Source organism: Microcaecilia unicolor, chromosome 11 (genome assembly GCF_901765095.1).
Source record: "Microcaecilia unicolor chromosome 11, aMicUni1.1, whole genome shotgun sequence".
In the NCBI taxonomy this organism is placed as follows: domain Eukaryota; kingdom Metazoa; phylum Chordata; class Amphibia; order Gymnophiona; family Siphonopidae; genus Microcaecilia; species Microcaecilia unicolor.
The window spans coordinates 40184103-40201942 of record NC_044041.1 but is presented as its reverse complement, the minus strand read 5'-3'; the positions used below and the strand labels follow the sequence as shown (position 1 = coordinate 40201942).

Genomic DNA, 17840 nt, shown 5'->3' with positions numbered 1-17840 from the left:
TGGGTATTTGAACCGGCCACCTCTGGATTGCAAGACCAGTGCTCCAACCACTAGGCCACTCCACTCCCTTGAAATTTGGCCATCCCTGGAGGGGGGGGGGGGACAGTTCAGGACATCCAAAATGTTCAAAAGGACATCCACGCCTTCGCTATGCCTCTCCTGACACACACACACCTCCCCCCCCCCCCCCCCCAGGGATCTGCATACTGCTGCGATGGACCTGAGTATGATATTTGAGGCTGGCAAAAAAAATTTGTAAAGTTGTTTTTTTCAGGGTGGGAGGGGGTTAATCACCACGGGGGAGTCAAGGGAGATCATCCCCGATTCCCTCCGGTGGTCATCTGGTCAGTTCGGGCACCTTTTTGAGGCTTGGTCGTAAGAAAAAATGGATAAGTAAAGTCTGCCAAGTGCTCATCAGGGACTCCCTTCGTTTTTTCCATTATCGCTCAAGGACGCCCATCTGTTAGGCACGCCCCAGTCCCGCCTTCGCTATGCCTCCGACACCCCCCGGGATCTTTGGTCATCTCCGTGACGGGAAGCAGTTGGGGACACCCAAAATTGGCTTTCGATTATGCTGATTTGGGCGACCCTGAGAGGACGCCCATCTTCCGATTTGTCGAAAGATGGGCGCCCTTCTCTTTCGAAAATAAGCCTGAAAGTGTCCTTGTTATCTGTACACTAGATTGATTTTGTTATAGGTCCTTTTAACCTGATTGAAGAAATCTATGGCAAAGATAAGTCAAAGTATAATTGAAAATGAATACAGCAGATTAAGATGTAAGAAATTTGTAATAAAATAAGGACCAGTGAAGATTTAAGCGAATCATGAGGCAAAGTACTTTGCGTGAAAAGAGTGACTGCTGAGGTCATCATAAAGTGATATAAATCATTTAGGGCCTCTTATCAAGCTGCGCTAGCAGTTCCTGCATGGCAATGCCGACGGAGCCCATTCAATGTAAATGGGCTTTGTCAGCATTGCTACACCAGAAGCTGAAAGCGCGGCTTGATAAAAGATGCCCTTAGACCTGTGTGAATAAAAGTGGCACTGGGCATTTTGAGATTATTTTAGCTGTATGCTAACCACTTAGCGCCCAGTAATGTAGATGCTCTAACTGGTTAGTGGAGGAACATCCACTCATCACCCCTGACATGCCACCTCAACCCCCCCCCCCCCCCCCCCAATAAAAATGTTTAGTGTGCAGTTAGTGTATACAGATTGCAAAGTTACCACAGGATGCCTAAGCACATCTCATTGTATTCCATTTGCCATTTTTTGATAGTAAAACAATTTTTAATGCCATAGTATACAGAAAGAAATTGGACTGATGATTAGACTGAAGAAGCAATAGTACTGAGAAGGTTTTGCTTCATGTATGATGGTCCTCAAAAAAACTTTCTACATAGGGTTTAGAGAGCTTGAGACCGGATTTTTTTTGTTATTGGCATTAATATTCAGCGCAGACTATGGTACTCATTTTCAAAGCAGATGGATGTCTTAAAATGCCTAAAACAATGTCCAAATTCTGATTTTGGAAAGTCAGAATTTGGACAAATATACTGTAGTTCATCCAAATAGCAAGGGGGCACTATATAGAATTTGCAGGTAAGTGTATTCTATAAACAGTGCCTAAATTTCAGTGCCATTTACGGAATAGCATTTAGCGTGTTATTTTTTCACTGCTATTTATAGAATTTGGGAATTTTACTACACTGGCTCCATTTTCAAAGGGCCCACACTAACGTCTACGGTGCAGTAGTACCTATATTATCTGTTTTATGCAGCTTAGTAAAGGGGCCCCTAAATGCAGTTGTATACCACAGTTCATGTCAGACATAAAAAGCAACAGCAATAAAGGCAATTACTTTGTAAAATTAGGATTTCACATTAGGAAGCAAAACATTTTTGATCAGGTCATAACAAACTCAAATATATTTCTGTAAAGGAGCACCCAACTTTCTTCGTTGCATTCATGGTAGACTTTGGCTCACCATTCTAGAACTGACTGCACACACATTTTACATAACCTTAACCATTTATTTCAAATATTAGAAGGAACACTAAGGAGCAAAATACATCTGTTTCCATAGCAGGCTGTCCATGCAAAATTAATTTAATAATGAATCTAAAAGTCAAACACCCCCATCTAGTTTAATTCAAGTGTTCCAAAGAAGTGTTTTTTTTTCAGGTTTGCAGATTCATGTGATTGTGGTAATACAGTAAATGATGTTGAATAACGGCAAAATGGCCCATCCAGTATGCCCAGCTGAGATTTGTCTACAGCAGTGTAGACCTCAAATTCCTTTATCCAACCTAACTCCCACTCACCCATGTCTGTTCCCTGGTCTTTCAATCCTTATCTGTCCCCTTCATGCTCAAAATCAGTGTTTTAGCACCAAGGTTTTAATAAATTGCCATAGCCTTCCAGGTTCGTAAGGCTATCAAAGGGAAAAAAAAGTCTGCTCTCATTATGCTCAGCAGTTCTTCCACACAGGGCACCCTTCTTTAGGGCTGTTATTGCTTCTCTGAGCAGGTTACTCCTAGTGCCTTTTTGGATGCATATTTTAGCAAATAGCCCATCAGCCTATACTAGAAATCTATTACAAGAGCATCAAGCCATTTCTGAAAGTGGTTTATTAATTTTATTATTTATTTATTTGGATTTTGCTCACAATCTAATTTTGTACCTGACACAATGGAGGGTTAAGTGACTTGCCCAAGATTACAAGCAGCAGCAGTGGGATTTGAGCCAGGCGCCTCTGGATGTCAAGGCTGGTGCTCTAACCACTAAGCCACACCTCCACTCCAGTTCGCAGATGTAGCTTTGACCAGTGGTTCAACTCTTCTCAATATTCACATTAAAAAAAACAACAGTCTTTCATCCGTCATTAAGGGTCATGTAAAAAGAGCTGAGAGCCATGTTTTTTTTTTTTTGCCATAAGCTGAGCTGTTGCTTAGCTGAGTGCTGACACTGCATAGGGAGCCATTTCTTGTGACACAGACTTGTGGACATGATCACATGGGCAGATAAATATTCCAATTCCACCTCTTTGCAAGCCTTTTTCTTTGGGTCAACCCCCACTCCCACCATATTCTATAGTCACCCTTCCATTGTCTTTATCACAGGACCTTACCTCATCTAGTACTGCTTTGAAATGTTTGGTAAGTGGGTAACCTTTTTAAACATTTCAATTCTGATTAGCACTTGTGCTACAGTTTTTTCTATATAAGGAACATGGATACTTCTTTAAAGAAACACACACCCATATTTTCTTCAATTGCTGTTTGTCATTTATTTTCCAACTCATTGTTGAGCATTTCCTTCAAACGTTTCTTCTTCTCAAGGTTCTCTCTTGCTTTTTGTCTCTTCTCTTGTTTTTTCCTACTCGCTTCCTGTTTTTGTTGGTAGATTTCACTGTTTTCACCTTTGTAGAAGAGGTCAACTTTTTCTTGCAAGATTGTTCTTGCTCGTTTTCTGTTCATGTCAACAGATCGAGTTTGATGGCACTACAAAACATAATATCCCATTTTAAGTAAAATCAGAGTTGATGCTTTACATTAAAGGCCACTATTGTTGTAAAGAGTGGTATTTACATGCATTCTTCCTATCCATGTGTTTGCTATTCACGGATTTGCTAATTCACAGAAAATAAAGTGTAACCCATTTTTGCTATTCATGGCCATGCGCAGTGTAGTGCAAATGAAAGTGTGTTCTCCTGAGGATGAAGATAGTCAACACCAAAAACCTGTATATACCGTACTTTTACAAAAAAAAGTGTATAAAAAACATTTATAAAATGCACAATAAACTGTTCTTTATAAGAAGGCTACAAGGAATGAAGAGTTTATGCTGTTCACTGTATACCTTTTGCTACCGAACAGGGTCAAACAGAACCTAACCCTCTTTTTTTCCCCATAGGATCAATGGTTCTGTATTCGCGTTTTTGGTATTCACAGGGTTTTCTAGGAACCTAATCCCTGCAAATAGTGAGAATGGACTGTAGATTGCATACATGCATAAATAACAATGTCAGAAAGGAGTTATTTTACACATGGAAATCTACACCATGCAGGACTAAAATATACATGTGTATTCTCCATATGTACAAGGGAAATATCTCCATGTCAGGCTTTACACCAGCTCAAAGGCATGCATACAGTGCTCATTTCAGCCAGGGCAGTAAGGGAGTCATCTTCTTAATCTCCAAGGGGCAGATGATCAGAAGCAAATGCTGGCGCTAGAGGCCCTTAGTGCTGGACTACAGCCTGCATTTGCCGATGCCAAATGCTCAGAGGGCTCCAACGCAGGGGACATCGAGAACAGCAGAGTTTAGCACAAGTAGCATGATAACCTCATTTAAATTAGGCAATTGGCCATTCAACACGATGCTCAAAGAAGAGCTCCCTGAACAAGGGTGCTGTTACCACTGGGAACCTTAAGCCAGCTCAGAGTTGGTGTTAAATAGGCAGTCCATCACCGATAGCACTTCACCAATGAAAGCCAAGCCTCGTCACCCCTCCAATTATAAAAGTCGTAGTTACAAGAGGGCAACCATATGGACCGAAACAGAGCTCCAATGACTGAACGAGGGAGGCCTTCCATGCCCGTGACGTAAACCACCTCGTTAATTCCCATCACCACAAAGCATAGGTGGAGGTAGGGCTTGGCCTTGGTAGTATTGAGCCCACACGAACTGCTGTGAACACTGTTGTCACTTCTTCTCCCCTCCTCTCTGGCACATGCGACTCTTCAGCATATATGCCAGGCACCATCCGCCCAAATTACTTCCTCATGCTTGACGCTAATAGCACACATTGTTTGCATACTATTAGCGTCGAGAATGAGGAAGCAATTGTTGCGGTATTTGCTGGCACTGTTTTGTTCAGCGGCGGAGTTTTCAGCTTCTTGGCATCATTGTTTATTTCCACCTCCAAAATGAAACCAAGTTAAAATTGTGGCCTCACAAAATGGACTACTGTCTTTTACATTTTAAACCCAGAGGAGTGAAGGAGTCTATCCACCGTTTGATCACAAAAGTTTCTGTGGTCAGCAAGCTTGTTCTAGCAGTGGCATGGAAGCAGCCCACTCTTCCTGGTCTTCAGGTGATTCTGCACAAGTTGGACTACATTCGTCTGATGTCTAAATAGCCTTGCGCACAGGACACATATTGACATACCATCATGTTTGGGATCCATATGTGCAGTGGTCCTCATACTCTGACTCTTCATTGCATAGTTCCTAAGTGTGGAGGGGGGTGGGGGGGGGGAACAACTCTGAGGAGGAAGGAGTTGGAACTCATGTTAGTTTTGATGTTGTCTACCTATTTGGAGATTGTTCTATCATGCTATTGATCTTGTATAGGGTTTGCCTTTTTCAATAAAATAAAGAAAAATTGTGGTCTCACTGCATAATTGGAGCATTTACATGTGTAGATTTGTAAAATGGGGCAGCTATACCTGAAGTTGTGAAATTGCCATGTCCATATGTAACTGCTGACATGTTTCTTAAAGAATTTGCCAGGTGCGCCTGGTTAATTTTTCAATGGGTATACAGTACAATCCGCTTAAGTGCAAGGGTCTGGGACCAAAGAAATACATGCACTTAACCAGAGCGTGCACTTAACCGTTCTGACCCAAAGAAGCTTGACATCTGATAAACATATGTACAATACTGTTTATTATATGTACAGTATAAAGTCTCCATTAACTGACATTAGGCTTACTTTAAGTAATCAGTCACAGTCCTCTGTACACTCTTGTGTCTGCCAGACGGTAAAAACTGTCATAGCACTGACATCCAGTGGCCTCCAGATAGGCCCACATGGTGTTGAGACTCTCCAACGCTCTTGCAAAAGTGACAGGAGGTTGTTGAATTTCATCAGAATGTGCCTCGCTGCTCATTTCATCATCAGCCATTGCCTGCGTGTAGGCGCAAATCTGGACATCAGTGCTGTCGTCAGCTGTTTGTAGATCGTAATCAACAGCTCCATAGTGATTAAACTCCTCTTCAGTAACACCGGCTGGGATGTCAATAGCCTGTTCATCTGCCACGTTTGCAACAGCTGCATCTGTTTCATCCCTCTCCACATCCCTAACAAAGCTTGCCCACTTGTAGCAGTTCACAATGGTTGCCCGTGTAACATGATTCCAGGCTTCTTTCTGCATATGTAGGGAATCCAACAGTGATAGATTATGAGCACGTTTATCCTTGCCAGTCTGGTCATCCGTAACACTCATCAGATGACGTAGCACAAGAGCCCGATAATGTTGTTTGAAATTGGCTATTATGCACTGATCCATAGGTTGTATCAGAGAGGTAGTGTTTGGTGGCAGGAAGACCACCTTGACGTTAGACAACCTGACATCATCACTGTGTGCAGCACAATTATCACAAAGCAACAAAATCTGATGCTTTTGTGCCCGCATTCTAGTATCTAACTTCTTTAGCCACTGCTTCCAAATTTCCCCAGTCATCCATGAATTTGCGTTAGCCTCATATGACACAGGAAGTCGCTTAACATTCTTGAAGCAACGGGGCCGTTTGCTCTTTCCAATGATGAGTGGTTCCAACTTCTCACTCCCATCCATATTGCAGCAAAGGAGGATCGTCAGTCGGTCCTTCGACGTTTTACTTCCTGTAGTTTCGGCTTGTTTGAATGCATCAGGAATCGCTCACCAGTAGAGACCGTTTTCGTCAGCATTGAAAATGTCACGAGGTGCAAACTCGTTCAAGATGGTAGGAAGAACTGAAACAACCCAATTTTCAGCACCAAAGTCATCAGCGCACTCATATTGTTGGAGCATAAGGGAGTTCGGAGGAAGGGACCGTGCTTGGTGCATTCGCAGAAGAGTTCCACAGTAAGCTTGGCTCCTGTGCGCATGTGCCTGGTAAAACCTGAAAGTGAAGCACATATTGGTGTCTGATTTCTGTGGCCTAAATATAAGCAGTTTTATTTAGTTAGTTTTTTAAAAGCTCGGATGCTTATATTTAGTTGCAGGAAACAGACGCCAATGTGTGCTTTTGCGTGGGGTTGCTGTTTCAAAAGCAATCAAAACCAGCAGATTTTGCAGAAAGAATTATGAGAGAAGCATTAAAATCATGGGAAATCCTCTCTTCCAACACCCTAACGCCTGCTCCGACCTGGCGTTATTTTTTGCAGTGGTAAGGCAGTTTTGTTTCAGGTGCTCTTTTCTGAGAATTGGGAAGAAATACAAAATTACCTCATTAACATGAGCTAGACTACATTAGCATGCTATCTGAGCTAGTGCCCTGCACGCTCGTTTCCTGCGTTAGACCCCTATGAATATTCTACGCAGGCAAATGTGGGCGCTGGTACAGTGCTAATGGCTTCTAGCACCTGCATTTACTTTTGAGCATCGGGGCCTAAAAGAAAACAAAATCTAAAGAAAATGCTAATTGAATCAAGGGCCTGACTCCCTGTGAGTTTAATCCAGCTCTTCTCTTTGCCTTCATCCAAGAGTTTTCTGTTTCCTCTGTTCCTTCACAGGTTGTGATAATTTTTTATTGAACCAGTATAAGAACTATACATTGGGACTCGGGAGACGTATTCAAGATGGCGTCGGGGTAAGACGTGGGGTCTTACTTCGGAGGATTATTCAATTTCGTACATTCTATTTCTTAACGTTATGCCTAAAAGGAAGGGGAAAATGAGGGGTGGTAGCTCCTTACCCTCTATGGACCCTTCCAGACGGCAACCTCCGATTACGGACTTCACAGTCCCTGTCACTTCATCGGGCGTCCTGCAGACTGAGGCGGAGAGGAGCCTCGATCAGGGGAGTGAATTATCACTCAGCCCACGGAGTCCTCGTTTGCCTCGAGTAGTAGGTAACGACGCGGAAGGAAGTCCTGTCCTGCAGTTGGAAGCTGTGGAATCGGGGAAGGAGCACTCCTTCGGCGTTGCGCCGCTACAGTCGGGAACTCCCCGCCAAGAACCGAGTCAAACATTCACTCCCAGGAGCAGTAGTAGCCCGGTTAACATCCAGGAAGAAGCCCGGCCCGTTCAGGAAATGGCGGACCAACGGTTGGAGCCTCTGTTGCAACTACAGCCCTTGGAGAAACCAACAAAGGTGACGTTGGAATCTTTGTGGGGGGCGATGGAATCCCTGCATAAAATATGTCTTTCCTTTGTTTCTAGTTTGCAAACTAATACTTTAAAGACAGACTCTTCAGTCTGAATTAGTATCTCAAGCAAATAATTTGAAACAATGTGAACTTTCTATCTCACAATTGAAAGAACAAGAATGTAAGCTGCTTCAAAATGCAGACCTGATGCACAGGAAGATTGAGAACTTAGAGAATGGGTCTAGAAATCTAAATTTGAGGTTTTTGAACTTTCCCTTTGTTAAATTTACCCCATTGAGAGATTTGTTCCATAAGCTCTTGAAGGATGTCTTTAAATATTCTGAGACAAATTTTCCTCCTATACAAAAACTTTACTTAATGCCTGTTTGAGATATTAAAGGAAAAGATAAAACTAAGGAGAATACTATTGTGGAAAACTTGAATGTGTCGGCTCTGCTAGAGCAGTCACAAGAAGAGGTAGAATTTAGATCTACCTTATTAGTATCCTTTGTCTTTCTTACAGACAAAGAAGCGATCTTGAGGTAATATTTAAGACAAATTTCTTCTGCTGTTTTTTTTTTGGAGAAAGAATTCAAATTTTCCCAGATGTATCAAGGACTACACAAGAGCGCCGAAAAAAGTTTTTGATGATGAGGCAAGAGACTATACAACTGGGAGCCAAGTTTCAGCTTCGATTTCCCTGTAAATGTGTAGTGCATTATGAAAACAAGACATATCACTTTTTTGATGCTTTGCAATAGCGATCCTTCTTACATGCAAGGTTACCTAAACCACCATAGGACCCAATGGAAGGACTTTAATTATTAGTAGTGACAACTCCAACGCCTTTCTTGACTCTAATATATATATATTACCTGTAGAATATTCTTATCCTCTTGTAAGATTTATTTAAGTCTCCCCTCTAGTTGAGGACTATAATAATGATAGTTTTTTTTTATGAGAAATTTCTCATATTATGTTTCCTTATTAAGTAAAATTGCTTATTGTTTCTTGACAAAGCTCTGCTTTGGTATGTAATTGTAAAATCTATAAATAAATAATAATAATAAAAAAAAAAAAAAAGAACTATACATTGAGAATTTTATGAATGAAGTTAAGGTTGAAACTGTTTATTAAAATAAAGGAACGAGTTGTACAGCTCAACATAGCTGAAGACAATAAAAAGATTACAACAGACAATATACTTTTCTTTTACATATGCATTATTTACACCTCCCCAATTCTCTCCCTCTATATAATACTGAAAATCCAGAAGATTAAGGCCAGCTTATGATACTTCAATACTATATTATATTATCCACCTCTCAGAATACTTAAGGCGCAAACAATGAATAAGTCCTCAAAAAAGCCTATCCTAAAGAAAAGAACAAAGGGATGGTTGCATTCTCATACCTTCCCCTTCCAACCTAATATTAAAGTTGCATTCAGCTAACCCCCCCCCCTAAACACCCCTCTTCCCTCCCCTAAAAAATAAAAAACTGATATGAGCAGTTAAAAGCTCACATAGGACATTATCTAGAGATGATTTTTTCATCGGTCCAATACAAAGTGTCAAAGCTTGCAAAAAATTTTTTTAATTTTCCGTAAAACTGAAGACTGCATTAGTGTTTTTCTTCAGCAAATGATAAATCCCAGTAACTTGTTCTTTTACATCCTTTGAAGTCCATAACATAAGCTTTTATGGTTTATTAGGCTTAATATATTGCCATTTCATGAGTACACATCAAAGCTGATTACAATGCTAATAAAAATATAGAGAACACTGCACACAATCTATAAAAAAAAAAAGTAAAGGAAATAGTACCTCCATTCCATATTAAAAGTTTAAAAAGAAATGCTTAAGCATTGATGTTGTTTTGTGAGGGAGGGGAGTGTTAAACAGGTTTATTCTAAAAAACCTTGCCACTTGTTCATGTTTGCTACTGTTTGGCAATTACTATATTTGTCTTGTTGTTAGTTTATAACAAAGAGATTAAAAAATGTTTAAAAAAGGACAGCAAAAGGGAAAGGACATAAAAATTCCTAAAGATTGCCATCGGGTGTCACTTAGCTAAAGTAAACTAATTCGGAAAAGCTAATTGAAATTTGAGGGTTGTTCTGAATCTTGGAAAAGTGAGCTCAGTATGCAGGGAATGGGGTAAAGAGTGCCATAATGTGGGTGTTGCACAGAAAAATAAAAGCATGCTGTTGTGTGGACTCAAAACACATAAGGCTTACACAGAGGGTAAGTTCAATTGACCATTGTGTAAGGATCTTTTTTTTTTTTTTTTTTTAAATTACATTTGTACCCCACGCTTTCCCACTCATGGCAGGCTCAATGTGGTGGGCAATGGAGGGTTAAGTGACTTGCCCAGAGTCACAAGGAGCTGCCTGTGCTGGGAATCGAACTCAGTTCCCCAGGACCAAAGTCCACCACCCTAACCACTAGGCCACTCCTCCACTGTTGCTACTATTTGAGATTCTATTCCACTAGCAACATTCCACGTAGAGGTCAGCCCTTGCAGATCACCAATGTGGCTGCCCAGGCTTCTGCTTCTGTGAGTCTGACGTCCTGCACGTACGTGCAGGACGTCAGACTCACAGAAACAGAAGCCTGCGCAGCCTTCTACATGGAATGTTGCTAGTGGAATAGCAACATTCCATGTAGAATGTCCAATAGTAGCAACATTCCATGTAGAATCTCCAATAGTATCTATTTTATTTTTGTTACATTTGTACCCCGCGCTTTCCCACTCATGGCAGGCTCAATGCGGCAGGCAGTGGAGGGTTAAGTGACTTGCCCAGAGTCACAAGGAGCTGCCTGTGCTGGGAATCGAACTCAGTTCCTCAGGACCAAAGTCCACCACCCTAACCACCACTCCTCCACGGTTGCTACTATGTGGCCGCGCAGGCTTCTGCTTCTGTGAGTCTGACGTCCTGCACGTACGTGCAGGACGTCAGACTCACAGAAACAGAAGCCTGCGCAGCCTTCTACATGGAATGTTGCTAGTGGAATAGCAACATTCCATGTAGAATCTCCAATAGTAGCAACATTCCATGTAGAATCTCCAATAGTATCCATTTTATTTTTGTTACATTTGTACCCTGCGCTTTCCCACTCATGGCAGGCTCAATGCGGCTTACATGGGGCAATGGAGGGTTAAGTGACTTGCCCAGAGTCACAAGGAGCTGCCTCTGCAGGGAATCGAACTCAGTTCCTCAGGACCAAAGTCCACCACCCTAACCACTAGGCCACTCCAGCTGGAAAATGGAATGAAAGTTTAGAGCAAGACAGGAGGATTTATTATGGTAAAGCACCTTATCAGCCACAGTTAATATCTTTAAACTGAATGCGAAAATTAATTGGACGCAAGTGATATGTGTGGAACAAAGGAGCGTCAATGGGTAGCATTAATAAGAAGTCTGATGGCAGTGTTTTCCACAGTCTGCAATCAGTGAATAGCATATTTTGGTAAACCTGCATAGACTATATTACAATAGTCTAACCGAGAAGCTATTAAAGCATAAAATAAACTCTCCGTGGAAGGAATACCAAAGGAGTTTTCCCTTCATATACTAAAATGAAATACCTTTACTACTATCCCAGATGGAACGTGTTTTAGAACCACACAATTGTTCGTTTTATTGGTTGCTTGGCCTCCGGGACCATGACCTCTTACGAACTGTTCCTGCAGCTCACTCTCATTTAGAGGCAGAAGGTCACAGACATTCTTTGTTCCTGCTATATGCAAAGAAGTCGTAGCCATTTGGGGAGATAAGAATTTTCCTGGATTCTCAAAAATCCATGACCTCCAAGAAACCATTCCTCTTCTGATTAAACAGAACAAACTGGAGGTATTCATGAAGAAGGCAATCAGGATCTTTCCTTAATTGAAACCTAAAAAAACAAACACACAAAAAAAAGATTGTTGCTAATATAACATACAAATGAAAAGTATCTAGAGAACTGGCCACCAGTTCATTCCCGTTTTCTCCATATAAATACGCAGCAGGTATTTAGATTCAGTACACAGCTGCTCATTTGTATCACGCTTTGTAATATATTCAGTGAAAAGATTAGATTTGTTTATAGCTAAGAAAAACTAGTACATTAATCAATGTAATTAAGCCTTAGATGATTTCCTTTCTATAGTGGGTACCCAAGTGCCACCACATGAGCTCACTCTTCTAATTAAATATTATTTACAATCTAATCTTCCAGGAGGAACTTATTATACCCACAGGAGGGAGTAATACCAAATTGTGTTACTAAAAATGCAGGAAGACACCTGTGGTTATGTCATGAAATTCTGGGTGATGCTATAAGACACACTAGAATAAGTCTTATTAATTGCCATGCAGAGTTAGGCCAGGGGTTATTGAACTTTGCTGAATGATTCAGAAGTAGCTTCCTGGCATGACACTGGCTACCCAATCCAGTGGTAAGAAGAACAAGAATGTAGTTCACAGGCTTGGGAAGGTTCTCTGTGCGAGACAATTTACTTGAAAAAAAAAAATTTTTTTATGGGTAATATATTTTTATAGTGCAAACCCTTTTGACAAATGGTGCAAAATCAAACAGAAGCTTGTAGAACCTGTTGCTGCAGAACTCAGTTTCAGATGTTCGTTTCTTTTTGTGTGTCATTTTAATGTAGTCTTTTTATAAAGGTTTCTCTGATAATATTTACTACACCCTGGGCATTGCATACAGCCACAAAAATAAAACCTTACTCATCGTGTGGTTTCACTAGACTAATTTGCTGGGATGAGCAGGAGGGGATGAAAATTAAACCCAAGTCTTTCTGCCACCATTGTCTTTAATTTATTAATCAAAAAGGAAAGAGAGTACACAAAAATCAAACACTGCAAAACTATGGGGTCCTTTAACAAAACTGTGATCAATTTTTATCACAGTTTTGTTAAAGGACCCCATAGTTTGGCCTTCATGCGCCCTTATTTATTTCATTTGTACCCCACGCTTTCCCACACATTGCAGGTTCAATGCGGCTTACATAGTAATTCGAATACAAGTCTTATAAGGAGAGAAAAATTTCAAACTGTAATGAAACATGATAAAGTTGAAGCTTGATAATGTATGAGTAGGATAAGGGAGGGTAAACAGGATAGGATAGTATAGGTTGGGGCAGGGGTAGGCAACTCCGGTCCTCGAGAGCCGCAGGCAGGCCAGGCCCCCAGGACATCCACAACGAATATGCAGGTCCTTCCTGTGTGCCCAGGCCATTTTTACTACGACTATAAAAACCACGATTAATTTATTTTTCCCATTACTGGCCGTGCGCCAATGATGCCATTAGCGTGCAAACATTTTTAAAAATTACTGCGGGAGCCCTTCCACCTATTTGGCAGGCAGTCTGATCTCCTGCGTTATCCATGCGGTAACATGGGTGCACTAACTGGATAGCATAGGAACGTCCACTCTCTGCTCCTGTCATGCCCCCTAAAAAAATTCCCCCACAAAATATTTGCCTTGTGGACATTCAAAAACGAGTTTGTGACACTTTAACATATCCTGCATTAGGCTATTTTTTGTGTGTTAGGTTTGCATTAGCATCTAATGCAGCTTAGTAAAAGGACTGTAACATAATTAGGTTGACGCTCCATCTTATCACTCTGCTGACTCAGCTCCTCCCCCTTTACAAAACTATTGTGGGGTAACAGATGAGCAGAAAAGGCTCTGCATAATATGGAAGGGGGGGGGGGGGGGGGAGTAGAGAAATAGCAGATGTAGCAGCAAAAGATGTAGCCTGCCATCAGACAAGAATGTGATCAGATCAGGAAGCAGGTGAGCAGCACCAGAACCTTGTCCTTTCTGTGCCTCGTAATTTACTATTACCAATTTGTAAATTCTTTCTTTTTACTTTAAATCACTATAAACCTCCCTGCCTGGTATTGCACTTTAAATGATGTATTAAGAATGGTCACATGCGTAATTAGGTTTTTATACCTCTTTGATATAATGGGGTCCTTTTACAAAGGCGCACTAGTGTTTTTAGCATGTGCTAAAAAGAAGCACGCGCTAAACCCTAGGGACCCCCATATATTCCTATCGGTATCTCTAGCATTTAGCATGCGCTAATCATCAGTGCACGCTAAAAATGCTAGCGTGCCTTTGTAAAAAGACCCCTATGTATATAAAAAAATATATAACCAGCAAACATGACCAACGTCAAAAGGTGATATAAAAGACTACAGATTTTAAGTTCTAAGCATGCTTAAAAGGTGCTGTACAAATGCTTCATGTTGTCACTAGGAGTTTTATAAGCCTACCTGGGCCCTTACACCTAGCATTGCACAGCCAGCATATGGGAGGAGATGAGGCAGTCAGGCTATCAGGCACACATTTGCAAGGTGCATGTGCTGCTCAAAGTCACAGGTTCCCTCAGGCTGTTTAATATTATTTATCTGACATCCAGGGCAGACTTGATAGAAGGTGGCAGTGATATCTGGCTAGCACGGCTGACAGAAGCAGGTATTAATGGTACAGTACTTGCCTGGTTCAGATCCTATCTACCAGACAGGCAACAATCCATAATGTTTGGCAGCAACTCATCACCACCATGGACACTGACGTGCGGGGTACCACAAGGAATGATACTGTCACCTATTCTGTTCAATATCTACCTCAAGCCACTAGCTGAGCTGATTCGGTCAATGGACACTCAGCTCTACATCTATGCGGATGATGTGCAGCTACTCATACCCATTGAACCTGACTTACCTACAGCCTTGAATAAGCTGATTACTTGTCTAACATCAATTCAAGAATGGGCTAAACACAACAAACTTTGCCTGAACCTAAGTAAAACCGAGCTTCTTTGGGTCCCTAACACAAGTGGATACATACCTGACATCAAAATCCCTTTTGGGAAGTATGAACATCCCATCAAATCACAAGTCAGGAACCTTGGGATACACTTGGATTTGGGGAATCAGAGTAAGTGTTGAATCTAAGTAACCTTCAAGAGCTGCTTCTACTATTTGCAACAGCTACGCTGCCTCTCTCCTTACATCGAGAAGGTAAATCTTATCCCAGTTGTGCATGCCACGGTAACATCAAGATTGGATTACTGCAATGCACTATACGATGGTCTGACTACAAAGGGCCTGCACCAGCTTCAGTTGATTCAGAATGCAGCAGCAAGACTCACAGAAGGTTGCAAGCGACGTGACCACATCACACCATTTTTGCAAAAACTTCATTGGCTACCAGTACAATACAGGGCTAAATTTAAAACTCTATGTCTGATCTTCAAGGCCCTGAGTATCTGAAGAATAGGATGATCCTCCACACACCACCAAGGACACTACGGCTCTCCCAAGGACTTTCACTAACTACATCCTCTCCAAAAGACATTACACAATGTGATACCCGCAAGCGAGCCTTCTCCGGAGTAGCCCCCACACTCTGGAATGCATTGCCTGAAAGGCTCCACTTAACACAAGACTATCTACTTCAGGAAGAAGGTGAAAGCTTGGCTCTTCAACCAAGCCTTCACTCACACACAAGGATTGACTTGGGCTGCACATACTGCAGCGGGACATGTTTATCCACTCCTAGCCTAACTGAGATAATATTTAACCATCTCTCTGACACAAGTGCTACTTTCTTCAAATCAGTCACCTTACTTTCAAATTCTTCCTACTTTCTTACTCATCTATATGTTACAACTTTGCCTTACCCTTCACTACCGGAAATCACTAAAGACCAACCTCTTCAATAAGGCATACCCTCCCGACCCAACTTAAGTGTCTGAACCCTGCAACACAATGTAACTAAAGCTTGTAATGAACACTATATAATTCTCCTTCTCTACGATTCCCAATGTGTCTGTAACATATGAACCTTATTAGACTATAACTTCACTTTGTATTTGTTTCTCTACTGGAGTTGGCAAACGCCTTCACGGTACAATGTAAGCCACATTGAGCCCGCAAATAGGTGGGAAAATGTGGGATACAAATGTAACAAATAAATAAATGAATAATGTTCTATTACATACTGTGTTGTCATTGCAAGTAGTATACCATGCCATATTTTGTATTGTTGCTTGAATATTTTTACCGCTGTAATTGCCTATTACTCATGTTTGATCTATTCTTACTGTGCATCGCCTTGAGTGAATTCCTTCAAAAAGGCAGTAAATAAATCCTAATAAATAAATTCTAAGAATAAAACTTAAGATGTGCTTGTGTATAAAGAATATGCCAAACTCAAAACACTGTTTGTGACAAAACAGTGGGTTTGTAAGCCTGTAAACTGTACCAATTATTTAGTGTATTTCTCTAGTTTGGCCAGCAGCTGATGCTTTATGTTTAAAGCTGTTAACAGAGAAATGACTGTTACTTGTTTAGTTTAAACACAAAATGGCAGTAACCTGTAGTGATGTGGTCAGCTACTTAAAAAAAAAAAAAAAAAAAATGTTGTTCTGGGCTCTGATTGGCCCAGGTGCTCAAATTAGTCTGGAAATACTAGATTGGTCTATAATCTCGGTTTGGAAAATGAGGACGTTATAATGCCTTTGTATCGTTCCATGGTGCGACCACACCTTGAATATTGTGTTCAATTCTGGTAGACCTCTTTACTGAGTCTCTCTGAGCAGCTATATTTCCTGTACTTTCCAGGCACTATCCAGGTAGTGATAAAATGTTTATAGTTTTATAATGGATCCTTATTCAGTTACCTGCTACTTGCCCATTATTTTACAATTCACCGTTCAATATTTTTTATGACAATAACCCTTTTTTAAGTTTATTGACTCTGCTTGAATGGACTTACTACGAATCCTGGTGGTTTGTGTGTCGAATCTGGGAGTGCTTTCCAGGAACTGTGGGACCACTGGGAGTGTGGCCCCAATAATCACCAGGGGATAACTTGAGAATGGGAGACTCAGCCAGAGGCGGTTGGGACCCATTTGGTGGGAGGATGGTGCTAGTGTTGAGTACATGCCATTGCCTCCGTGCAAGCAGACCTGAACTGTGCAGGGGATAGACCCTCTAAGTGGCCGCAAGACTAGCCCCAGGTGAGTGGCTAGGCGTTTCACGACACTGTTAATAACCCCCCCCCCCCCCCCACTAGGGTTACCATATGGCTCCAGAAAAAGGAGGACGGATTGAGCCAGCCGGGTTTTACTTCCATTGCTTTCATGAGCCAGCCGGGTTTTACTTCCATTGCTTTCAATGGAAGTAATTGAGCCAGCCGGGTTTTACTTCCATTGCTTTGCAATGGAAGTAAAACCCTGCTGGCTCAATCCGTCCTCCTTTTTCTGGAGCCATATGGTAACCCTACCCCCCCCCCCCCCAAAAAAAAAACAGCATGTATATGCACTGCATCTTGCTTTTAGCTCTACTAACAGGAAACAAGTGTCACTTTAAACCAAGCAGAACTCATGATGTGAGAGATAAAGATACCAAGTCACACGCATTCGACTGTATTCACACTCTCATACGCATTGGGATCGGCCTCCCCCACGCATGATCTACTACCTCACCTTCTTGTATCTTTCACTCTCCTCTTTGTCCGCTATACGGCTCCTGTCCCTCAGACACAACCAGCTCAAACTCATACCTGACTCTGAGGTCGCCCACTAGTAATTTCCTTCTCCAGTGCCCTGTGACCGCGGAGTCCCCTATGAATGATACACATCACACAACCACCTTCCTTACCAGTCTCCGTCCCTGGTCCCTCTTCAAGTCATCCCGCCTTGCCGGAAACAGGAAGTTGCGTCAGAGGAGAGCGCA

At 41.6% G+C, this 17840-nt stretch overlaps 1 protein-coding gene across 3 annotated transcripts; it reads right to left on the bottom strand.

Annotated features, from left to right (window-relative positions):
• Positions 1 to 2741: 2741 nt before the first annotated feature.
• C11H12orf65 (chromosome 11 C12orf65 homolog) lies at positions 2742 to 17808 on the bottom strand. 3 transcript variants are annotated; one of them, XM_030219567.1, is made up of 3 exons: positions 17766 to 17808; positions 11672 to 11979; positions 2742 to 3505 (listed from the first exon to the last, which is right to left on the bottom strand). In XM_030219567.1, exons 2-3 carry the CDS (start codon positions 11942 to 11944, stop codon positions 3287 to 3289), a joined length of 492 nt encoding a protein of 163 aa, XP_030075427.1. In that variant the 5' UTR covers positions 11945 to 11979; positions 17766 to 17808; the 3' UTR covers positions 2742 to 3286. The 3 variants fall into 3 exon arrangements, with proteins under 3 accessions (XP_030075427.1, XP_030075428.1, XP_030075429.1); XM_030219568.1 differs by lacking the exon at positions 17766 to 17808 and adding an exon at positions 17668 to 17722; XM_030219569.1 differs by lacking the exon at positions 17766 to 17808 and adding an exon at positions 17591 to 17653.
• Positions 17809 to 17840: the final 32 nt, after the last annotated feature.